The following is a 25,045-nucleotide window of genomic DNA, read 5'->3' as shown; positions in this document are numbered from 1 at the left end:
GAGGCGTCGGAGGCGGGGCCGGCCTTTTCGTAGCGTCAGCAAGGTAGGGATGAGGAGCTGTGCTGACCGCCGCCCCATCCCTCCCGCAAGCCTATTTATTGTATTTGATTCCCACTTTGACATCGCACACCTAAATAGGGTATTGACGTTCGTGAGCGAAGCCTGCGGAGCTAGGAGAGCATCGCGCGTGCGCAGGCCGCGGACCTCGCACCGGAAGTACAGTCCTCCCAGGCCTGCGGAAGAAAGTGCATCCGTCCCGGCGGGCGTGGGAAAGCAGTGACACCCGTGGTCGCCATGACTACCGAGCTTGTGGCAGCAGAGCCGGGGGTGCCTTCGCTCGTGGATCGTTACTTCACTCGCTGGTATAAGGCTGGTAAGTGGGGAATGATGGTCTGTCCTCGACCGTATTGGTCTGATGCTGCCAGGACTATGGTGGCAGATCATAAACAACGCGAGTTCTCCCTACATCAGAAGGAGCTGGAACTCTTATGTTCCTTCCCTTGCACACCAAGGGAATGGCATTTGAAAGGCATGGAGGCATGAAATACAGTAGAGCGCATTCTGGGGCTGACGAGTGCAGCGTGGGTTCGAAGGTGGTTGCTTGCGGGAAGATGGTAGCCTAGGGCGAAGCCCCTGGGGTAGGCAGGGGCTGGGTTGCAATCTCCTTGAGTGCCTGGAAGGACTAGAGGGGCTCGATCCTATAGAGAGTGTGATAGATAGGATGATTGAAATGATCAGGTCCAAACTAAGGTAGAAGCAATAGGGATGGAGAGAAGAGGTGGGTTAGAATAGAGGATTAAGAATTAACGGTTTTACTTAAAGAGAAGTCCCCCCACTATTACACATTTGCCATTGATATGTCGATATTCTATTGTACTGCTTTGTGTAACCAGTAAATATCAGGGGTGGTAGTATCGTTGGGGACCCTCCTCTAACCCCTACTTTAATCCCTTTAACCTCTAATCCCTTTAATTCAGGGATAATAGGTGTACTTTCTTAAAATATTGTGGCATATGTTTTATTAGCCACATTTAGGGTGACAACCGTTCTGTTTTACCCAGGACTGAGGAGTTTCCAGGATCTGAGACTATCAGAACTACATAAAGATAGCCCCGGACAACTGTGTTGTATATCTGAAAACAACAGAAGATTGTATATCAACGATACTTTAATAAAAAAAAAAGTCCGGGACATGAACCAGGAAGGATTGGTCACTAATATCGACCAAGAAAACATACGCTACTATATTATATAAAGAATGCATTGCTAATGACATTTTTTTCTAGTAGAAATGAGTGTAAAATCCTCATTTTAAAGTGAGGATAAAGCAGAGTTAATAATCTCTAACAATGAATGAATGATCTGGGTCAGGTCCCTTTAAATATTTTATAGGAAGCCTTTAGGTATATCTTCCTGAGTAATGAAAAGATACCAGTCATCATTATGTGTTCAATCTTCATAACTATTTCTATGAACTAAAAAAAGTACTACACAGTGGTAGTAAATACTGACTCAACAACCAACAAGACTCATTTTTTCTTCTAGATGTCAAAGGAAAACCCTGTGAAGACCACTGTATACTACAGCACTCTAACCGGTAAGCAAATTGGGAATTTTAAATTATCTTTTTTATTTTCTGGTATTGAAGCCTGGTATGGTCTTGGATTGAACAAATGTTTATTAAATGATTTTCTTCCACTTTCTTGAAATGGTATTTATTGTATGAGTTTAATTGACCAGAATAAGCCTTTCAATACCTACTCACTCTAAACAAATAAACTTGATTACCCAGACATCAAGTGAAGGACCACACCCACAGTCAGCTACCACCTGAAGTAGTTGGCCTGTGCCTCACCACACTGAATTGCCAGAGCCCATGGATAGGGCCCTTTACATACCTGTGTGCCTTACTTCTCTCTCTTCTACCTCAGTGCCACCTAAAGACCTCTGGTACTCTTCCTTTCTATGGAAGAAAATTCAGTCCTGTTGATATCTCTTTTATTATTGTGTTCTCTTTTATGGTTAAGCTCAATAGTAGCCAGAGGAGAATGGGAGGAAATGATAGTTTAACTAAACAAATGTCAATTCAGGTATTCTTGTACCAGTAGGAATACTGGTTATAGAAGGAAAAATATCACCAAGCAGTAACACAGGATTAACTTTTGCTCCTTGTAGAATATGTGTCATCACTTTGGCAGGATCTCATCCAGTTCTTCAAAGTGGAAAAACAATTAAAAGCATTTCCTATCAAATCAGTACCAACTGTAGCAGACTTCAGAACAAGGTCTCTGGGAAATTTAAGCGGGTATGTTCCTATAATTCTCTACTCAAATCCTCAATATCACAGTAATGACAGATCCAGTCAGTCTTAAAACACAGTGGTGTATGCTCAGCATAATTCCCTGGCAGTTTGGGATGATTTTAAGAATAAAGAAATTCTAAGACCAAAAAAATTAGGTATTTCAGAAGGCATAGGATCTGTTATATTAGGTTCTGATAAGGGTCCACCATCCTTATCATCCCCAAAATGGAGGATGGAGAAGGTAGGCCTTTGAAAGGACAACTCTGGTATACCAACATAACAAGATATTCTGTCCTTTTTAAGTCTTATTAAACCAGTATCTTGAGTTCTATAAAATTTAGGTGACCAATTCTTCTTTACTATATATTTTTACATGTAAATTTAAAAGAAAAATATATGTATATTCTGAGGTAGTGAAAAAAAAGATTAGTCTGAAAAATAATACAGTATTTTCTCTTCACCATTTTTCATTACTCAATCATTGCCATTTTAATACACACCTAGCTACACTCTTTACCTCTACACAATACTTGGTTGTATAAAATGTCATCTCTACCCTGTACTCTCTACAACTCTAGACAGGATGGACACATTAAAGAGAGTCACACCAAGGCTAATTCAGTGGCATACTAAAGTATCCTGATATACCCACTGGATAAGAAATTTTCAATGGATGACTAGGTCCTATACCCCATTGTAGGCCTAAATCCCCTAGTAATATGCCTTATAATTCATGATTTTTACCTCACTTATGAAACACATAGACTTAGAAAAGCATGAACTTTTCTTAAAAGATAAAGTCTACAAATTACAAGAATAACAGTGCTTGTGAAGTTCCTGTGATAAATTTTGTTCAAAGTAGTAACCTTACTGTTACTATTAAAGAACAGAGAAGGAACTGCATATGAAACCCACTACACATAAGTCTAATTGGATCTCATCACTGCCAACCATCTGTTCTCCCAAGGGAAGTGATATAAAGGGGTTCAAACACTTCTCTTCTACAGGCCTAGGGGTAGACAAACCTTCTGGGACAGATCCCAAGCCCCTCCTCCCAAAGTGGAGAATTGGACTTAGTAGTATTTTGAAATGATATACCTACATGCAGAAGAGTGAAGCCAGTGTGGTAACCTCTCAATACTGTCTAATGATGTTTTGAGTGGTAAAGAGGTCATAAAGAATAGCATCTTGACCTCTAATACCTATGTTCACTGTAAGAAAAATTCTGGAAAGAAGAGGAGCAACACATGAGACATGCCTGCATCAGTTTCCCATGAGCCTCCTTATAGGTATTTGTCAGAACCTCCCCAGATACATCCATATAGTATCTACATGCAACAATAACCATGCCATAGCATCCAAACTGATACATGTCAAAATGTATTTACTTCTGAGTTATAGGATAATGGGTAAATTATTCTTATTTGCTACTTAAAACTTTCCTGTTTTCCAAATTTTCCTCAAAGTGCATTTTTTTAAAGTAACTTTTAAATCCCTTCTTCGAAAAGGTCTTAGTGATTGACTCTAATAAAGAGGGTCCTTTATCTATTAAGTCCTAATGTGAAATAAGATGGGAAACTTAATGAAGCTAACTTTGTACATTACTGTCATACCATCATAATGAATTTTGTATTATTGCTTATTGATGATAGGTTTTCCTACACTTTTGAAAAATCTTTACACCTGGCTATATCTAGCTTTCTCATTTAAAGTTGATAAAATATATTCTTCTGGTCTCTCTGTTAGGAGTAGTTGTATTTGTTGTATTTTCAAAAATATATATGGTTTTGGGAGATTTCCGCTGTTCTACTCACGCCACCATCTTGGCTCCGCCCTCCTGATAAAATATATTCTTAATCTTTAAACTAAATTACCTATTATCACATATGTGTTAGTCAGGCTTCTTCCCCTAGAGACTATGATGGTACCTTGGGAGAATAGACTTCCCCTAGAGACTATGATAGGCACTTAATATATAAATACTTGAATAAATGGATATTTTTCTGTACTTGTTATTTTTATTTAAAACACTTATTCCAAAATAATCCTGTTATAATCACTGCCTCTGAGAGTAAAGTAAAAATGTACATTAATTACTTCTTCCCTTTTATTATCAGGGGGCACAGTTTCTAACAGAACTTGCACCTCTGTGTAAGATTTACTGCTCAGATGGAGAAGAATACACCATATCTAGGTGAGTTACTTTTAACCACAATGTAGGAGAAACAAAGTAGGTCATATTTTTCTTCAAAACAATTCTTTTTTTCATAGCTGTGTTAGAGGACGGTTGATGGAAGTGAATGAAAACATTCTCCATAAGCCATCTATTCTTCAAGAGAAGGTAAAAGAGGAGGGGGAAGTATGATTCCCATCCACATACTTTTTATCTGATTTTTGTCATTTGGTAGTACTAAATATTCTGCGTCCTTTCTAGCCGTCCACTGAAGGCTACATTGCAGTTGTGTTGCCCAAATTTAAAGAAAGTAAGAGCATAACAGAAGGGTTACTGACACAAAAACAGTATGAAGAAGTCATGGTGAAACGCATCAATGCCACAACTGCTACATCATGAAGACGGAAGTGGAGTAAAAGCAACACAGCGGTCTTATCCTTATCAGGCCCAACTGATCAGTGCACTAAAGAAGAACCAGCATATGTGAGCCTCTGTAGAGAGGCCTGATCTTAAAACTTAACCTAGTTTTCCCTCTGTCTTGTATAACAAGCCTTGGTTCCCATTTTGTCTTCAGCCTCCCAGGTCTGCCCTGCACACATACTCTCTGTTCTTTTTCTTTCTCTTTCTGACAGCTGGCAAGCAAGGGATGTTTTTTCTGATTAAAAACAAACAAAACTTTGAGGAAAATTTGGAAAGAAAAGTTTTAAGTAGCAAAGTAAAAATAATTTCCCCATGATCCTATTAGCAATACTACATTTTCACATACTTCTGTGTCAATGGTAAGGCATGGTTATTGTTTTTGTCCCAATCTTCCATCATCTGAAGTTAAACAAAAAAAAAACCTGGCCTTCCCAATCTAGCTTCAGTGTGACAGTACCAAAAACTAATCCCAGCCCTCCTGCGTCGGCTCCTCTCGCTCTGAGCTGTCGGGGAGAATCAGTGTGCACTTTCTCTGCTCCTTATGCCATGGGATGGTCTTCCTCTCTGAAACAAAGTAGAACTGTAACTTGCTTCTTAAATGAGAGATGCATGAAAAGGCTTTGAGAAAAACAAAGGGCTCTCCTAACACATGGAAGTATTATAATGCAGTGTTACTGGTAATTGCAATAATAGTTACAGGGTAACCAGCAAAAAGTTTCTTAGAAGTTACTATAATTCATAGATAACAGATGTCTTTCAATAGACAAAAGCTTTCTCATTTAAAAATAAAAAATGTGAATGTCTGGTTTAATATTTATATTTATTCCCATTGAATTTTAAATAAAAGGTGTGTTAAAATTGTTTTTTCCTTAAGGGCTGCAACACATTTAAATCTGTTTTTAAATAAAACAGTTATTTAATGCGGAAGAAATCCATGTGTAAATTCCTTTGGCTCTCTATCCTCTTATGCTGTCAAAGTCATGTCATTCCTCCCTCACCTCCACTTCGAGTTGAATAAGAGAATATTCTCATTTCAGATATATAAAAGTATTTTGCAAGTAAAACTTAGAAATTATTTTTCACTCACAATAAAGACTTGTAATTTGAGTGCCAGCATGACTGTCTCCTAAATACACCTACCAGACATAAATAGGTAGTAACCCTACAGTCATCTACACTGATGTTGCTATGAGCTGAAAACATAAGGACAAGCCAAAAGATCCCCATTTCAAGTACTAACAATGATTCCTGAAGATGTCATAAAACAAAGATACTAAAGATAGTAAAACATATTTACATGCAACATTACCGCACATCATTCTCCCATTATTGCTTTTGTCATTTAAAAATATTTTGGTTTCAGGGAATGAAAGTCATGCTTGATTTTTACAGAACTGAGGTCATTAACCAAGCTGAGTGTATCCCATTCGCTCCCCTAGGCCTACAGTAAGTTCAAGTTCCCTTCGGTAAGAAATTGACTAGCTAACTGGTAGTACTGTGGTTCTTCAGGATCATGTGAATATTGTGATGGCCGACCCAGATAATAATCAGACAAGCTTATGTAACTACTGCCACTTGGCAACTGACATGTTCTGTTAGATTTCAAAATGAATTTCAAAACATTGGGATAGAAGCGCTATCAAATGAGTCTAAAAGTTAACTGTACTATATCATAAGGACAGAATCTATAAACCACCCCAAATCAAAACAAGAAAAACTTGTAACCCTAACATTAAGAAAACTAAAGAAATGCTTTATAATGAATGTTCCAAAGATACATATTTAAAATGTATTGTTATTCGGAATTTATTTTAAACAGCTTCATCATTCTCTGTCTTATAACTTACATTCCATCAGTCACTTCTGAAGGTAGTTCAAAACTATATTTTAAGCCAGTAGGATTCTAGCTAATACTCGGGGCAGACAGGCCAGCTATGCTAGAACAAGAAGTGACGCCACTTCCTAGTGAGTTCCTCCAGATTCTGCGGAGTGAGCTCCGTGACCCTGCTTCTGGGAAGTGGGGAGGGACAAACATAGCTTGTGCTATGTGAAACACTCGTTAGAGAACAAAGGTGTTCTACTAGCATGCATGATCTGTGACAGGACAGCAAGAAGCCCCGTCATGGTGGACTGAGGGATTGAAGAAGAGTTCACAGGTAAGGAAAACCCCGTGTTCACACAGACTATGGTACATTTTCTGCTGAAAACTGTTGTAAATGATAAGCTTACATTTTTTAAAAATAGGAAATTAAGGTAATACACACCAAAAGTGAATATATCCAGAATGGCTTCTTTGGATTAAACTGTCATTAAGACAGCTGGGGTATTTGGTCTGACTTTTAAAGAATGTTATTAGTGACAAAGTCCCATTTTTAAATGATACTGCAATTAGGAATCTAGTAACTACCATGGCATTTATTAGTGTCAGAAAGCTTCACAGTAAGTTTCATGATCGGAAAATTAAGATTTCATTACTGTTTTCTTTATAAAACTGTTGAATTTTTGAAAATACATAGAATCATTTGCTTTCTAAAAAATATCAGCTTTGCCACATGCTGTTCCAGAGATGTGACCCCAAAGCTTCTCAAGTTTTACCATCCACGGAGTCTTTACTTGTAACTGAGGCCCATCTGTTGTTTTCCACCTGAAGCTGGAAAGAGTTAAGACAATTAGTTTTTGTTTTAACCTCAAAAATTACAAAATTAAATAGCAACAATTCTCTTTTGCATTTTCCTTTTAGTTTTTGAAATTTGAGTTTAGGATAGAAAAACTATCTCACCTTTTTCAGCAATTTATAGCAAAGTGAGAGAAGTTGAACCAAAACAGCCATCGTAGATCTTGTCTTTGTAATACACTTATCAACCTATAGTGACAGGAAGCAAGCAAATCAAATTCTACAAAGGGTACTTCAGAAGACTTTATCATTATTTTAAACATTATTTAGTTTTAAAATAATAAAATCTCTCCATTATAGAGATCTAAGAGGTCTCAGTAAGTATATAGATTATGGCTCCCAAGACAACTTGAGGCCCCAGAACACAAACGCAGGGACTGCTGCCCCGGTCTCATGCCTATTTCATGGAACCCCAGGAAGAAAGTGTGCAAAATTGACCTGTTCCATTTCAGCTTGTTTAGGGGCTGCTCAGAGCACTCCAGATAGTGGGCAGTGATCTGCCTACTTTGCAATTCTTCACACTCTGCTGTGTTGGCATAAGCTCAAATTCCCCAACACAAACAGTGGGAGTCCCTACTCTGCAGATTCTGTGCCCTGGTGAGACATGGGGTGACACTGGGATTTAAGGGTAACTGTTCAGTGCTTTGGGATTAACCAGGTCCAGAAAGCTATTGTATTTGGTGAACCCACTGCTCCCTAGGGCCAATTATGACTATAGATAATCAGTGAGTCCTGCAGTCAAGACATGAAAAATAGAAATATATTTCCCTTCCATGGGTTTAATACTTTACTTGAGGAAAGGGGGCTGGAAGCTAACCTGATAAAGATACGTGAAAGTTTCTCAAGTATCTCTCTGAATAATCCGCCCTCCCTTTTACCTTCAGAAACACTTGGTTCTGCAAAGGTGTCTTAGTTATTGTCTGGAGCTGGTGGCATAGAGGAATTAGCTTGTTTATTTCCAGGAGAAGCATAAGCTTATCATCATCTTTCAGCTGAAATATAATTTAGGAAGTTGTAATAACTCAAACAAAAACATCTTTTAAACCTTAAATACCTTTATACCTTAATAATATTCCCTCGAAGTGGGTATTCATGACACCACCCCAGCACCAAGCAGGTAGACTTTCATTACCTGTTTTGAGAAAACTTGTACACTTGAAGCAAGCTTTAAGCCCTCTTCAGCAAAAACCTGGTGGAAAGGAAAAACACCACTAGTTTAGATGTATATCATATAGATAGCTGGTAAGAAATACTCATGGCTAATTTTCATATAGGATTTTAAAACTAAAACCTAAATATAAAAGGTCCGTCATGGAACTGCTAATGTTTTTCTTGGACCCAGGAAAACACAAGCATTTAACTGTATTCAAAAAGAGATGCCCCAGACCTGATGCAGAATCAATCCATGGAGAGGCTTCTCTATGTGTGGACACCTCCAATTACTTTGGAAGATCACACAGACCTGTAATATTTAACCATATGGATTATGTCTGGGATCTGGAGGTCATTTCATAATATCCCCAATAATAAAGGGTGATGAGTCTTAGAGCATGAGGTCAAAAGGGTTAGAACTTTCTGCTTATAGCTAAGTAACATAAAATCTGTCACCCAAACTCATTTCTTAATCAACCTTTAAGAGGACCAATTCATACTGGTTTTTGGCTATTCACCATGCACCTTACAATTTAGTGAAGAGACCAGGATGATGGGAAAGAACAGTGAAAAATAAGGTAGGACAGATAAAATAGGAATATTTAGGATTATTATTTTTAAATGGCAACAGGATATTTTAGAGTGAGAGACACCAGGCAAGAAAGGAATGAAGACTTAACTTTAGGGGCAACAATAAGAATGAGGAGAATGGGGCAAATTTGAGATTCATTTGGGAAGAAAAGTTAACATATCTTGGTAATAAATTACATAAGTATGTGAAGAAGAAAGCAATCATTTCAGGGCTACCTTTAGCCCTCTATCCAATAGCCTTAATACCATGCTGTCATTGGATGAACACAATCTCAAGGTCAAATTATCCTCTGCATCCTTCCCTAGCCTTGAAAAGGGAAACCAATGAGTTTTACACCTAGATTCTAACCAATTAGAATAACCTACTTACCCATATGTTCCTCATCATTCCATGTTACTACTGTCTGTCTTAGTCACCTTCCCTTCCCTTGTAGCCTGCAAACACCCATTGGGGGCAAGATGCAAGTCTGTCTATTTTATAGAGTATCCTGGTTTTAAAACCACTTTAAAGCTGATGACTCCCAAATCTCACTCAGAATTCCTGAACTATCCCAATATCAGTTTTTTATATCCTGCTTAAGCAAAACAAAATGTTTGATTTCCACTCTAAATCTGGTGTTCTCCCTCAGTGCTCCCTATCTCAATAAATGGCACTACCATTTAACCTGTCCATCAAGCCAAAAACCCTTTAAAACTACGTCAGATCATGCCACTGCTTCTCAAAACCCTCAGTGGGTTTTCTATCATACTTGGACAAAAAAAAGTCAAAGCTCTTCCCATGGCTACAGAGATGTCATATCTTAACCACTTTCCTTCTGCTTTCCTCCATTCCATCCACACTTGTCACCTCAGTATTCTGCAGACACCTCCAGCCTACCCCAACACCTCAGGGACTTTACACTTGTTTACCTGAAAAAAAATTTACCCACTCACTAATATCTACTCGATTGTTACCTCCTTAGAGAGGTCTTTTCTGACCACCCTTCCATCACCTCTCTCTTCTCATCCAACATCATTTTATCTCTAAATATATATACATGGGCATTGTATACTGAACTTTCAATTGTCTATCTCCTCCCACTAGTATGTAAGCTCCATGGCAGCAGGGACTTTATTTTGGTCACTTTTCTCCACAGAGCTCTTATCCCCAGGGTCTGACACACAGTAGAAACTCAATAAACATCTGATGAACCTTCTATGTTCATCACAGTTAGTAGACAATTCAACAGACATTGGTTTAATGAATGAGCTCACACAGGCTCACATCGGTGGATAGTGGATCTTTTGCAGTGAAATAGCCACTATGGTGCAATGTGACTTAGAATGGCTATGAGCCTAGCTGAACAGAATGAATCCAGAATTTATTCCAACTGTTTTAAGGGAAATAGCTCATTTATAGTCGACTTTACAAAAAAATCCAAAAGAAATATTTTCTATAATTCTTCTGATGCTATTGACAATCATCCTCTCAAGCTGAAATGTCTTTCCTGAAGAGGCTCAGGCGGAGCACAGGGGGATGCCAAAAAAACTATATAAAGGTGATAAAGAGACAGAAATGTCAAATTTCAACTCCAAGAATGCCCTTGGTTCTAGAGAGGCAAACAGACTAACTGAGAGGGAAAATAACAAAGTAATTTTGCAACCCACTTGCAAATCTAGAGTCTCTAACTAAGGGAAGAGAACTAGAGATGGCCCCCTAGGAGTTTCCATTAGCCACACAGGGGCACAAGATGTTAGTGTACCTGCCTCTCCCTGAATGCCCCAAATCATCAGGAATGTGGAAGGAAAGAAGGAAGTTAATTTGTACTGAGCACCCTCTCGTGGTCTCAAGCCTATGACAGATGCTGCTTATGTGTTGTTCTCATTTAATTAATATCACTCATCCAATTCAGTACTGAACAGGCCAAAAAGTCTTTCTAGCATTCAGGGAAGCATAAGGGATATACACCTCCTGACAGGATATTCTCACCTATTTGGGAAAACTTATTGTTGAATCTATTGATTATCAACAAAGCCCATTCTGCTTTATCCTAATAATATTTGAGTTTTTTCCAACAAGATAACCAAAAACCCCCACAAAATGCTACTGCAAGTCCTCCCCTTTTCTGCTTTTCTACTTCTCTATAGTAAATGTATGTGCACTGGTAAGCACAAAAACATGATATAGTGAATCATTAAGAAAACCAGTTATCACCTGCTTTTAGCCCAGAATTAAAGTGATAGCATAAAATGGAAATAAAACATACCTCAAGTTGATTAATTAAATCCTGGAAAGTTTTCAGTGGCCCCTCTCCTCTGAAATAAAATGAATTATTAAAGAGGCAAGAAAAAGTTACAGCCTGGGAGCTGGCTTTATAATAGTAAAATTTTAAAGGAGCATTTTGTTTATTATAGATCCCAAATTTTGAAGAATAAAATTTAATAGACTAATAATATTGTGACTTTATACTTAAAGCCACTTTAATATACATAATTATTGCTTCATAGGACACTTTACAACATTTCAAGCAATTATTATATATGTTAATTTATAATGTTAAAGAAATTAAAAACATTATGTTGTTTTATTTTTCCTGTTGACACTTTTTCATTTTTCTTCATAAACTAAATATATAAGATTGGCTAAGGTTTTAACCAAAGGCCTTTGTTACACATGGGAAGAGGACCAGACCAAAAGTCAGGAAATTCTCATCTGTAATTCTAACTTTGGAACTCAGATATCCAACTTTATGAGGCACGTCATTTAAGTTTCAATTCTGAGTCTCTAAAAATAATATTTGGGCTACCATTCTCATTGGAAAGTTAGGGAATATTTAGGTGAAATAGGTAGAGATAAAGAGGAGCAAAGTTCCAGTTATAAAATAAATAAGTCATGGGGATGAAAGATACAGCATAGGGAATACAATGATATTGTAATGACTTTGTATGGTGACCGATGGTAACTACACTTACAGTGCACATTTCATAATGTATATAATTGTCATATCACTGTGTTATACACCTGAAAAGAATATAATGTTGTAAGTCAACTATTTGATTAAATTTTTAAATTAAAAAATGATTACAGAATATCAGATTGAAAACTACCAAGAAATATTAAAACCTTTGCAAAGGAAAAGTGAACTGTGACAAAGAGAACAACAGAATGCGCTAAGAAGAGCAGTGGATACAGCATGAATCAAAGTATCTGAAACCTAGTAGCAGCCAGTTCTGCCCCTTAACAGCTATGAGATGTGAAAAAATTATTCCTGTTCTCTAACAAACTGTTGTAAAGATAAAATGAAATGAGGCAGAAACCATTTTAAAAACTATTAAGCACTGGTAATTTTGAAATTGTTTTAAACTATAGGGCACTAGAAAATCTTAAATTTACAAATTATTAAGAAATACTTGAGATTTTACCATAAGTATATTACCAAGATTTGCAAAAGGGCTTAAGACAGTATCCATGACAGAAAACCCATTTTCTTTTCCTGAACTTCAGCATGCCTGTCCAATAACACATTCTAGTAACAATTCCCATTCCACGGAGCTTTAGTTGTTCCCACTCCTCAGACTGCAGCCCTTCATGCTTCCTAGTCTCCATGGCATGCATGTCATCCCTTAGTAAAATCCACTATTCTGACTCTGAAACAAAAAATGCTGACCATAGCATCCTGGGATATTCTGAAATAAGAAATAAAAGGGACAGTTACAAACTGTTTAAAAAAAATCCTACTGATGAACCCTAGAGAAGATTTTTTATATCAAACTACATACATATCATTAGGTAATAATGTATTGCTCCAGTTTTTAATCAGTCAAAAAGAAATACTTTAAGATCTGCTGATTTTTATCATGGTGAGATAACTAGCATGATTCCAGCCAAAAGTAAAACTCTTTATTATTTCAGTTAATCTGTCCACATTTGCTGTGGGTAAACAAGGAGTTTCATTTTACTTTCTTTTCCATACTTGACGCATCAGAGTTTTAAAAGACAGGAACTAAGAAAAGAGGTAAATCCTCAGAGATGCTTGCTAAAAACAGCTAAGAACAAAGGAAGGAAACCACCAAAGAGGAAAGGTGGGCAACGATGGGATACACAGTAAGGTACTAACAATGACCGTAAACACAGGCAGCTTTACTCAGCTCCTGTCTTCTCCACTTCCCTCCAGGAGAATGACCATCCTGAAAAGGCTAGAAGACATCAAGAGGAAATGACTGCTTCTTCCCCACTCCTAATCCAATTCCACATGAAGGAATCTTCACTAGTACAACATCCCTCACTTCCCTCGCTTCCTCTCTTATTCCACCCTGTAGAAGAGTGCGGACAGGTATTTATCTTTGCAGTCCTTTTGGTGACTTCGCAAAAATAAATTGGATATGTTACCCCTTTATTTTCTCCTTTTTCTTTACTTCCTTTTGGAGGTAAAATTGCCTTTGGGAGATACCTGCTCTTGCAGGCATTCTAAGAGACATATCCTATCCCTCTAGAGTTCTTAATTTGCGAGATCATTTTTAAAAGCCTAACGGCTGTAGATATAAACTACATTATTCAATATCAGCTATATCAGTGTAAGTGTTACAGGTCCACATCTTCCTATTCTTTTGCTTATTTTTTCATTTCGTTCAGAACTTAGGTAGGAAAAAGGGTGCTATTTACTGAGACCCAAGGCCCACATAGTTGTAGGATCCTACCTACTTTAATGAACTTATCACTCTAGACCAAATGGATTACATTCTAGAATACTTAAACTGGCAGGTGTGAACCACTCCTGATATCTGCAAAATCAAAACAAGTAACGAAAGGATCCTACATTGGAGATACCAAGTATTTTCCAAGTTTCCAAAAATGAAAAAATTTTCAGAAAATCAATGAAAAATTTAAAGTCATTCTTTGAGAAAATTCTAGAACAGATTACTGAGCAGGTAACTGATGAATGTTTAGCAACATAGAATCATTATACCATGTGTATAGATATTATAATGGAAGATTATGGAATGTGATCAACAGTGACTTCAACAGACCATTTGATCAAGAGTCTTATAATGTGGACATGACAGAGAATGTGTATTATATAATAGTAAAGTTAGGGACATTCTCTGCAACATAATAAATGATGACTCATGGAGAGGTAGCACCCTACTGAAGTGGTAGGCCTTATGGCTCTATTCTTTGACCTGTGTCTAATCACTTGTATCAAGATTTAAAAGGCATGTTTTCTACGTTTACTAATGCTGGCTGGGAGAGACACTGATATGTAAAATGATAAAAAGCAAAATGCAAAATTATTTCAAAATTACAAAAAGAATAGAACACAAACCTAGAAGAGTATCCCTTATAAATTTAAATCCTAATTAAATAAATACCTTCTTGTTGCATTCATCCTAAGAACTACTTATAAGTCTTTTTACCATATATTCAAAACTGACTTTAATCCATCAACATGGCACTTTTTTTTTACACCTGATTAAACTGGTTTTAAAAGACCCAAATGTAAGTACAATTTACCTGGTAAATAAATACAGAGAATAGGCCATACTGGACATGTTCCGTCCATACCGAACAATCTCATTCTCCTGATCCTCCCACTTTTTTATCTCGCAGTTGGCATCAGAGGTGAGTAAACCCAGCTTAAGACCAAGCTTTACTATCTTGCCTTGCTCCTATAAGACATACATTTCAATCACACAGCTTTTTCATTACTGATGTGAAAGGTAAGATTAGAAGTAAGACTATCACAAAGGCCTCACCTCAGAATTAGGCTTGTCTGGCTTTAATGATTTCAGGTTTCCATTATTTTTCTGCAACAACAAAAATATTAAGATATTTTTAAAAGCAGTACAGCTTATTGTGAGGGAATACAACAATAATAGAAAGCATACTAAAGTACCTGTAATAAAATTTTAATTTAAGCTCGTTCAGTATGTATTTAAACTATTAAGTTAAAGCAAACAACTAATTGCAAATATTCTACTAGTGTGGAAGCTCAGCTTTGGGCAGTTAGAAATCTGAGGCCAGTGGAAGTAGATCAGTGCCCTAGTAGGATTTAAAAGATTTCTGCAGTATTCTCAAGAGTAGTTGTTATACCCCTAAATCTTCCGAGCCCTTCTGTTGAATTATTCTTATGAAATAATGTAATACAACTAGCCACTAGATGTAGTTTTTCATATGCTCCTAATATTATGTCTCTGAAATTCAGTTCCTTTAGCCAATTTGCCCTTTGAGGGCTAAATTTCAGCACCCTAGTTTCATTGACATCCTGATTCCTAACCCTGTATCTCAGGTTGAACAGATTATATTTAGAATTTGCATTTAATATTTGAACCAACATGTTTGATGGGCCCCTATTTTTGAAACAGCAAGTTTGTTTCTGTGTAAGTTATTTGGACCTCAGAACAGTTCCCCTCGGAAAGGAGAAACCACTGTACACTATTAAAAGTTACCAGGCTAGCCCACAGATGCCTATTTACTTAAAGAACAGAAAGTTTGCTTAACTTATCAATAGCAATGTTTCCTTGAAAAATATATCAGAAGCTCTCAGGAGACGGCAGCCCAGGTTGGGCATTCCTGTCACTCTGACATCTGGTGGGAGCTCCCTTAGTTGGGGCAGGAGTTCCAGAATAGCTGGGGCTAGTGGAGATAGAGCAGCCAGGAAGCACAGGCAGCCTTTGTGTTTTTTAAAAGAAACCTTTATTTAAACTATACATACACATACATACACACCTTGAGTACATGTACACAAAATACAAATATAATATAATAAAACAAAGCTCTCATGTGCCTGCTTAGCTTAAGAAGCAGACCATCACCAATACCTTTGAGGTATATGTGCATCTCCTCCTCTTTTGTTTTCCTTATTATTACCATGACGTGTTATTGACCAGGTATTCTATCCCAAATGTCACTGCAGAACAGAAAAGCCTCAACTTTTCCCTTTTTTCTATCTCACAGGGTTTTTTTGCTCATTTAACTTAGCCTTTTTTGAGATTTTCTAAAGCTGCTTACTATAGAAGAAATAGGAGATGATAACAGAAGGTAAATATAGGGAAACTATAGAGTTACATACACACAAATACATTATGTTCTTATGTTCATTAGAACAGTTCATTATGTTCTATGTTCTTTAGAAAATAAATGGAGATGATCGATGATCTCTCTGACTGGCTTCTACTTGTATAGTCACATCATTTTTATCTTCTTCCTTAGTCTAGTAGACTATAAAGCAATTAATAAATTATTCAAGAAAGTTAAAAATACCCCAAAGGTTTTTAGGTTTTATTTTATTAAGAATTTTACAGTTAATCTTACTGTTCTAAATTTAGTTGTGTTTTCTTTATTTTCACTTTTACAAATTGTTATTATTAAAGTGTTTACTGAAGATCCAAAGGGAGCTGCCTGAAAAGGTACAGAAACCGTCTTAGCAAATGTTACTAAACCATCTTAGTTTCGTAACCAAGCCTGCCATCTAGTGGACACTGTCTTGGAATGGAATGCAGTCAGATGCATCAGTTACCTTTTCAAATTTGTAATTTGAATTCTTATAAAAACATTCTGAAATATATAAAACTTCTACTTACCATTGATTTTGGAAGTGAAAGGTAGCCATACTTCTCTCCTACAAATAATACACATAATTTAAAACAAATTTTCTATTAGCATATCTTCTATTACTCATTTAACTTTTAAAATATTACTAAGCAAGAATATTAGTGCATCAGTTTTGATATTTAGTCTGTTAATTAACTACACGTTTCAGAAATAAAATTGTAATTTGACCAGTGAATATGAAGACTGTCAAGAGTTGCCTCTCTAAGGCACCTACATTGGACCATCTTTTCCTCCCCAAACATAATGGCAAAAAGGCAAAATATCTCACTGACATTGACTTATATTCACAAGCAGCTTCATTCAGAATGAATTCTCTTCCAGCATCTTGCCCCTAATGAAACCAGCCCCTTCTTTCATCAGGACCAGTTATTAGTGCTTGCTTCCTTTTCTATAAGGACTAGACCAAACCATGTATACCTAGCCTCATAGTGTATTCTCCTAGTCAGGGAAGAGGACAATTCCAGTGTACAACACAGGAATACAAAATAAGGCAAATAACAGTCTCCTGTGTATGACTTAACACACGGCAGGAAGCATGGCAATTAAGGAAAGGAAGGAGGTGTGTAATGACCGCTTCATCTCTGTGCTTTCATCTTTCTAGCTTCAAGATCATGTATAAAGTCAAGTAACAATGGATGACAGAGTTTCTTTAAAGCTAGTTTGTTATACCTGGGGAAAAAATTCGAGATAAGATTTGAATGTTAACCACTTCTTAATTTCAAGGAAAGGAAGTGTGTTCAGCTACGTTAGGTGAAACCATATGAAATCGCTGCTATTCAACCACATTTTGTTTTGAAATACAAAACAGCAATTTTACACGGTTCCACTTAATAAAAGTAAATATCATGTAAGACCACTAAATCACTTGCTTTCTTCTAGAGTGACTATTACACAGACAGGGTGAACCTGTTCATAACATATTTAAATTCTCATGTAGAACTGTGCTGTTGAATACAGAATCCATTAGCACATGGGACTCTTGAGCAACTGAAACATGGCCATCTGAAATGAGATGTGCTGCAAATGTAAAATACACACAGGATTTCGAAGACTTAATACAAAGAGAAAAATGTAAAAGATCTCAATAATTTCACAGTACTGATTATAAACTGAAATAATATTTTGGATATACAGAATTAAATTTAAAATATTAAAATGAATTGTACCTATTTCTTTTTTTCTTGTGCCACCTAGAAAATTTTAAATTACATATGTGGCTTGCATTATATTTCTATTGGACATTGCTGACCTACAAGATGAACTACCATTAAGGGTCAGCCATTGGTACTTGGGAATAGCTTTATGATTCAAATCATTTCTTTGTAATGTCAGAAATGTAAGTGAATTTTATTAATGGTTTTCTAATCTCAAAAATTGTGAGAGAAAAATAAACTTAAAAGGGAGAAAAACTTAAATTCCCATGCTGTCTCCTAGCTGTGATGTAAAAAGTGTCTGATTTAGTTGCAAGGTTAATAGAAACCAGTCTTCAGATTGCTCAGAACCTCAAAATCCACCATCTATCTTAATTCAAAGTCTGAATCCTGTCCCTAATATCTCTAAAAAGTGCTCTTAATAAGCTATAGAAGAGGGCATAATCATTACTTAGGAATAATCAGCCTGGTGAGGAATCTTGTATTATCTACCCTTATGTTCCTCCATAGTGCCCATGGTCCTGAAATGTTGACATTTACTCTACAAAAGGAAAAAAAGGGAAAAAGCCAACTGTTTCAGTATCTCTTATTTCTCTAAATTAAAACAGAGTTAGAGAAATCAGAAGGTAGGGAGAAGTAAATGCCATGACAAGAGAGTCGTATACCATCTGATTTGCTACCGTTACCACTCACTAATCAAGCACCTGGCAGTTCCAATCCTTTTGACCTCTTATAGGTACTTTGTTTTGCTCTCTATTCCCATCTTTCAGCTGGACTCAGAATAGTTTACAAATTTGAGGATAATTACAAAATTGATCATTCTTTAGACAGTTTTTCTCCAGTGCTATGCAGGTAAGGTTGTCCTTTCTTCCTCCCAATAAATCAAGTAAGTTGATAATAATAGCAAAAAAAAAAAGAAAGAAAAGGAAAGAAAAACCAACTAAGTTGCTAAAAATAACAAATATGTTGAATCTGAATCATTTTATAATTAACTGCATAGTTGTTTTCTCCATAGAAGTCTAATTATTGTCAATGATTCTAAGTAGAGCGAAAACTTACTAATTCAATTATGTTTAGCTATTATATCAAATTAAAGAGGCAGCATGAATAAATAATTTCTATCTCTAATGGAAACATATTATAAACAATAGAAGTAATTGGAAAACCATAAGTATTTGCGAAAAATATAGTTGGTACAGATATTTGCTTTACAGTTATTTTCAAAGCACTGTCTTCATAGGGTATCACAGATCCTTTGTTCAATACTTCCTAAATCTACACCACAATTGTGCCAACTTTACTTGTGAGTTTACACCTCCAGATGAACTACGCTCAAAAAGCCCTCATCTTATGGGCGCACCAACATGATTTCTTATGAAAACCTGATAAGTGCTGCTCTCATTTTTCTATATCCACAGCTTTTCTGTATGTCTATAAAATAAAGCTAATTCCCCAAGGACAGAAAACCCTCATTATTTCACTGAAGATATGCTCTATTATTCCCTATAAGAAGTTCTCACAATCAGCTGTTTGGGTTCTGGGAGGAGCTCTGTATGACATGATCAGCAAAAAGTTCATGTCCCTAGACCCACTTGAGTGAATCCCTAACTATGAAGGAGAGACGGATTATTAGCTGACTCAAGAACAGGATTAGGGTATTCTTACCCAAACCCGGTTGTCATCCTAGAACTCTCCCTTCTATCTATATTCAATTAGCCACTAGATCCTACCAATATTACTTGTAAAGTTCTTCTTAAATCAGTGGAGTCTTTCGGATCTGGTCTCTTCCATTACAAAGACCATGGCATCCCTGGAGATTTGGGTAAGAAAGCAGATTGGATAAAAGCAGAAAGGCAGGAAGACAAATATTGATGTTTAACTTCTTCAAATAATCACAAAAGTCCCTATTATGAAATCTGTGTGGCTCAGGGGAAGGGGAAGGGGGGCAATGGCCTAGCTCTCAGACTGAATCAAGTATGAGAACACTAAAGGCTCTTCCTCATGGCTTAGCATGTTGTTTGCTGTTTAACTGGTTGCTGAAATGATACTTGCAAACATATCTGATAATTTTCCCAGGCATGAGAGTCAAAATACGCAGAGCGGAACTAAGGTGACTAGAATACAGCAAAGGTCTTTCAGTAATAGTTATAACAAGAGTTAAAACAGTAGCAACGAGAAGCCAGGATCTGAAGAATACACTCTGTCCTTTTATGAAAACGGTGGGCAGGTGCAAGATAACGGGGAGGCTTGTCATAATAACCGTACAGAACAGGAAGAGCAACACTGCGACCCTGGACTCAGTCCAGTCAATAATAGCTAACCCAGAGCTGGACTTCTTTGTGGAAAAAGCTATTTTTATAAACTTCATGATAAGAGTCAGAACAAAGAAAGGCAGTATAATATCAACCAACTCTACCTCAATTAATCCCATGTAAGGATGCTTTCAGAACAGTGAGATACTTTACCACTTAAACCATGGGTACCCCCCTGAAGCAAGGCAGCAGTTTCCCACCTAAAGAGGAATTTCTGTTCAGCCCTGAGGAAGTTAAGGAAACCCTGATTTTTAAGGGTAAGCTACCTGGACCTGAAGAAAACACTACTAACATTATATTCAGCTTGAAAGTAAAAGAAACCAAAGTGACCAAGTAGTCCGACACAAGGGTAGGATTTTCCTATTTCAACTCTCGTCTGTCTGTAGTGGATGCTAGTGCTATGGAAGACAAGAAGGCCACTTCTCTTCATGTCCTACACAAGTCCTGTGGCTAAATGACCATTCTTCTTTAAGGGTAGATCAATTACATCACTTTACCTTTTAATATATGAAACTTACCTCACATAAAAATCCATATAATTATACATACTTTATCAAAGCATCAACATGATATGCCATTTAGACTATCACAGAAATCTTTAAACACAAAAGCATTGTAAACATTTATTATACTTTACAAATTATGTAGTATCTACAAAGTCTATTATTTCCTGGTTTTTAAGCAAATCAGCAATTATCCTAAATGGTATTTTTTAAAATATGAAGTGTTTAAATGTTCAATTCAGTAAAAATATGTAATTTGATGTTATTGTGATTTTAAATGACATTTTATTTTTAAAAAAACAAGCATGCTTGACAATAACGGAAGTCATTCAAAAAGAAAAAATATATAAAACACAAACATAAGTAACAGGACACACAGTACAATGGGAAATAAACAAAACTCCCAGTTGACATTAAAATAGAGTAAAAATTATGCCTTCCTGCACATTGTATGGAGCTATTCTATATGTTGTAGAAATACCAATGAACTTACCCCCCACAGGAAATATTCCAAGATTATGTAGTCATCAAGGAAAGAGATTCCCATCCAAGTGGAAGGAAAGCAATTCAGAAATCAAATAACTACATTCATTTCATTATGAAGTTGGTAGAATTTATATCAGAGAATGACTGTATTACAGAAAAGATTTTTCACTAAAACTAAAAAACACTTTAGAAGAGACATAAAATGACTTAATTTCAATGAGAAAACTAGAATATTAATTCAAAGAAATCTATGACACTATTGTACAACAAATTTTACTGCTTAGATACTAAAATAAAGAACAATAATTTTTCTGTGGAAGATATTTTACTATAAAAATAACCCAGTCAGGTTAAAACAAGATGATTCATTTTACATCTGAAGTTTGACATTAAAAAACTAATTGAGTTACATTATAATAATAATATATTTCAATATGTGGACATTGATCTCACCTCTTCTTCCTTCAAAGATATCACTGATTTCTCTGAGCAGTGTTGACATGTCACTAATTTGGGATTCCCAAGCTTCACAAAATACATCTAGGTTTTCTTTAGCAATTTTACTAGACGGATGCAATGTCAATGTTTCAGCAGCAGAAATTATCTAATGAAATAATATACACAGGTGTGAATTTCAATCTTAGCTGTCAGAATCACACTGGAAACCAAGCTCAAGTCTGTACTGTTCAAATCAACTCACTAAACGACTATGAAGTAATTTACACATATAAGCCCCATGTTGGGCAATGTGGAGATACACAGTAGAACAAAACTTACTGTTTCTTATAATCAGATATACAAATAAACAGTATGCATTATTACATACACAACTTTATTCAGGGAACAATCATCTTTATTCAAGGAAAACTGTTTCAACAAAACTATTTCTATAGCATAATTCAGAATTATGCTCAGACTACAAAGAGTACACTGTGCACTGTAGTAGAAGGGATGGTGTAGTATGCTGGTGGCAGTAGTGGTGGTCTCTCTCCCACTTTCACTGTTCTCACCTATATATAAATCCAGGGGTTTGACATCTACCATCCACTATTGCACTCTGGAGTAAGTCCTTTTTGGTGACCATGATAAATGAAACGAACACCTGGTAAGCTGTATTTTATTATTTAGACCTAAAAAAGAAAGGAAATTCTGTCTCTCGCTTTTTTTCTTATATTAATTTGATAGGGACAGTATTAAATGAGATACCAATTTCTAAATTGCCTTTGAAAATTATGAAGACAAAGAAATATTGCAGAGAATTCAGAAAAAAATAACACAATTCTCCCAAACAAGCACAAGAATTTTCATTTCTGCATATTCCTATACAGTCATTTTCTTATATATGTACATTTTATTCAGAGCAATTTTAGTATACATACAAATCTGTATTCTACTTTTATCATGTAATACTTTAACAAAACATTCTGCAATGTTGCTAATGATAGCTATCATAATTATTATTTTGAAGTCATAATGTATTATTTGCCTAACTTAAGATGTTTATTTTGCTTCCAACTGAAACTTATCATAAATAATGTAACAAACATCATTTTAGTTTTTTTTTTTTAATTTCCTTATGTCCTTAGGAATTACTGTGTCAAAATGTGTGAATACTTTTATCATTGGTTACAATAGTGGTAGCTTACTTTTCAAATGTGTTTTAACAACCTGCACTGGAAACAGCTTCATTTAAAATAGATATAAACCAGAGCATCAGTTAAATGGGAAAAGCTCTAGTTTGGCAGATGACCAGGTAGCCCAGTGAAATGTCAGCTATGTTCCGGCACACTACCAATGAATATTCCACTATTGTTTCTCTCAGTAGAGTTGGCCTCTACTTATGTAGAACCATTTATAATTTCCTTCCACACAATTTGTTATGACATTCAGACAAGACGTAATATAGAAGGAAAAATCTGCTATTGATCATACCTGTTGGCCAGTCACCTGAAATGTCTCCTCTGCATGGAGACAGGTTATTTCAAGAGGTTCTGTCCCAGATACATGACGCAACAGTCGACAGGTCTATGAGAAAACATTTCTATAGTTCAACTTTCACACTCTCGTTCTTCACAATACATAACTTTATAATTAATAAAGAAAATAAAACTTTACACATAAAATGTATTAAAATTTTAAATCAAACCTTATTTATTCAAAAAGTTGTACATTACTAAGCAGATTATTACACTACTACATTGGAGACCAACAGATTTTCTAGGAATAAATAAGGCTGTAGCGTATTACTGCTTCCTATCTGATGACAGCAAAGTGGTCACAGTATTTTAGAATGAGGAGGAGTCTTTGAGAGGATCTCATAGCGCCCACACATTTTATGTTTGAAGAAACAGCTCAGAGAAGTTGCCCAAGGTCTCTCAGCTAACCCTATGTCACAGTACTACAAGCTACACATTTTTCCTATCAACAAACAACAATTTCTCTCGTGGTCAATTAATTAACACATCTTTCACTGGAGATAACACTTGATTAGGCAAGATTGAGGTAGTAAGTAGAGATCCTATACCAGAGAAAATTATTGAAAATCTTGAGGCTTAAAACACAAAATTAGACAAAAAAATTTCACTTTTAAAAAAGACTTACTACAGGATTCTTATAATTAGCAAGTTTGTTTATCATCATAATATTTGGTTTATAAGCAGAATAGTAGGGGTGGGAGCAGTCGGGGGTGGCCTAGGGGAATTGAGTGAAGGTGGTCAAAAGGTTCAAATCTCCAGTAATAAGACAAGTTCTGGGGATGTAATGTGTAAGATAACCACAGTTAACAGTACTGTTTTTTTAATCTGGAAGTTGCTAAGAGCATAGATCTTAAAAGTTCTTATTAGAAGGGAAAAAAATTTCTGTATGTGAGGTAATGGATATTAACTAAACTTAAGGTAATGATTATGGTGATATGCATCTCACTATATATATATATCGAATCATTATGTTGTATACCTTAAACATATACAATGTTAAATGTCAATTATATTTTTTAAAAATACATAAGCATCAAATCTACTTTAAAATGGAGTTCTATCTATAGTCATTTAAGAATGATTACTAGCAAACAAATCCTACCATTTGCAACAACATGAATGGAGCTAGGGGCTATTATGCTCAGTTAAATAAGCCAGGCAGAGAAAGTCAAGTACCAAATGATTATACTCATTTGTGGAGTATAACAACAAAGCAAAACTGAAGGAACAAAACAGCTGCAGACTCACAGACTCCAAGAAGGGACTAGTGGTTAGGAAAGGGGAGGGGTTGGGGATGGTGGGGAGGGAAGGAGGGAGGGAGGGAGAAGGGGATTAAGGGGCACTACGATTAGCAACCACAATATAGCTAGGTCATGGGGAAGGCAGTACAGTATGGAGAAGACAGGTAATGACTTTATAGCATCTTACTACGCTGATGGACAGTGACTGCAATGGGGTTGTGGGGAGGACTTGATAATATGGGTCAGTGTTGAAACCACAATGTTGCTCATGCACAACCTTCATAAGATTGTATATCAATGATACCTTAATTAAAAAAGGAATACTCACTAGCAGTTTTCTGATATAAAGGAGTAGAGAGGAGGAAACTAGTAGAATTAATTAGTCTAAAGTTTCCCTCTAACCGCTGGTCTTTTAGATTTGGAGAGCAGAGTATATTAGATAACATGAAGACAGCCAAATAGTTCAGATCTGC

The 25,045-nt window shown here is 36.1% G+C and overlaps 2 protein-coding genes and 1 long non-coding RNA gene across 5 annotated transcripts in view; 2 read left to right on the top strand and 1 right to left on the bottom strand.

The window, feature by feature from the left end:
- The first annotated feature begins 26 nt into the window (after nt 1-26).
- Nucleotides 27-6,002, top strand: ABITRAM (actin binding transcription modulator). 2 transcript variants are annotated; one of them, XM_073226531.1, is made up of 7 exons: nt 27-43; nt 139-373; nt 1,546-1,597; nt 2,176-2,305; nt 4,420-4,496; nt 4,574-4,643; nt 4,737-6,002. In XM_073226531.1, exons 2-7 carry the CDS (start codon nt 295-297, stop codon nt 4,872-4,874), a joined length of 546 nt encoding a protein of 181 aa, XP_073082632.1. In that variant the 5' UTR covers nt 27-43; nt 139-294; the 3' UTR covers nt 4,875-6,002. The 2 variants fall into 2 exon arrangements, with proteins under 2 accessions (XP_073082632.1, XP_017511025.1); XM_017655536.3 differs by lacking the exon at nt 27-43 and having other exon boundaries at nt 59-373.
- A 921-nt stretch (nt 6,003-6,923) lies between these two features.
- Nucleotides 6,924-13,686, top strand: LOC140847173 (uncharacterized). The gene is made up of 2 exons (XR_012126868.1): nt 6,924-7,051; nt 13,467-13,686. It is a non-coding gene; the product is annotated as an uncharacterized lncRNA (long non-coding RNA).
- CTNNAL1 (catenin alpha like 1) overlaps nt 7,291-25,045 on the bottom strand; it is a 52,634-nt gene continuing 34,879 nt past the window's right edge. Inside the window, exons 10-19 of one of the 2 annotated variants that reach the window (XM_017655530.3) lie at nt 23,288-23,380; nt 21,809-21,959; nt 16,873-16,910; nt 15,046-15,096; nt 14,804-14,958; nt 11,559-11,607; nt 8,702-8,758; nt 8,448-8,561; nt 7,675-7,758; nt 7,291-7,545 (exon numbers count right to left, since the gene is read on the bottom strand). In XM_017655530.3, the coding sequence (XP_017511019.3) occupies nt 7,480-7,545; nt 7,675-7,758; nt 8,448-8,561; nt 8,702-8,758; nt 11,559-11,607; nt 14,804-14,958; nt 15,046-15,096; nt 16,873-16,910; nt 21,809-21,959; nt 23,288-23,380 (858 nt within the window). In that variant the 3' untranslated portion in view covers nt 7,291-7,479. Of the gene's footprint in view, nt 7,546-7,674; nt 7,759-8,447; nt 8,562-8,701; nt 8,759-11,558; nt 11,608-12,728; nt 12,979-14,803; nt 14,959-15,045; nt 15,097-16,872; nt 16,911-21,808; nt 21,960-23,287; nt 23,381-25,045 lie in introns of those variants that run through there. The other variant, XR_012126866.1, reaches the window with a different exon arrangement.

This window comes from Manis javanica, chromosome 2 (assembly GCF_040802235.1).
Source record: "Manis javanica isolate MJ-LG chromosome 2, MJ_LKY, whole genome shotgun sequence".
Lineage (NCBI taxonomy): Eukaryota > Metazoa > Chordata > Mammalia > Pholidota > Manidae > Manis > Manis javanica.
This window is presented reverse-complemented; position numbering and strand designations above follow the sequence as displayed.

Bases quoted from the DNA above. Each gene is read 5' to 3' on its own strand.
- ABITRAM (XM_073226531.1), top strand. From the start codon at position 295: ATGACTACCGAGCTTGTGGCAGCAGAGCCGGGGGTGCCTTCGCTCGTG. The intron at 374-1,545 runs GTAAGTGGGGAA...TTTTTCTTCTAG, and splicing joins CACTCGCTGGTATAAGGCTG to ATGTCAAAGGAAAACCCTGT. The intron at 1,598-2,175 runs GTAAGCAAATTG...TGCTCCTTGTAG, and splicing joins ATACTACAGCACTCTAACCG to AATATGTGTCATCACTTTGG.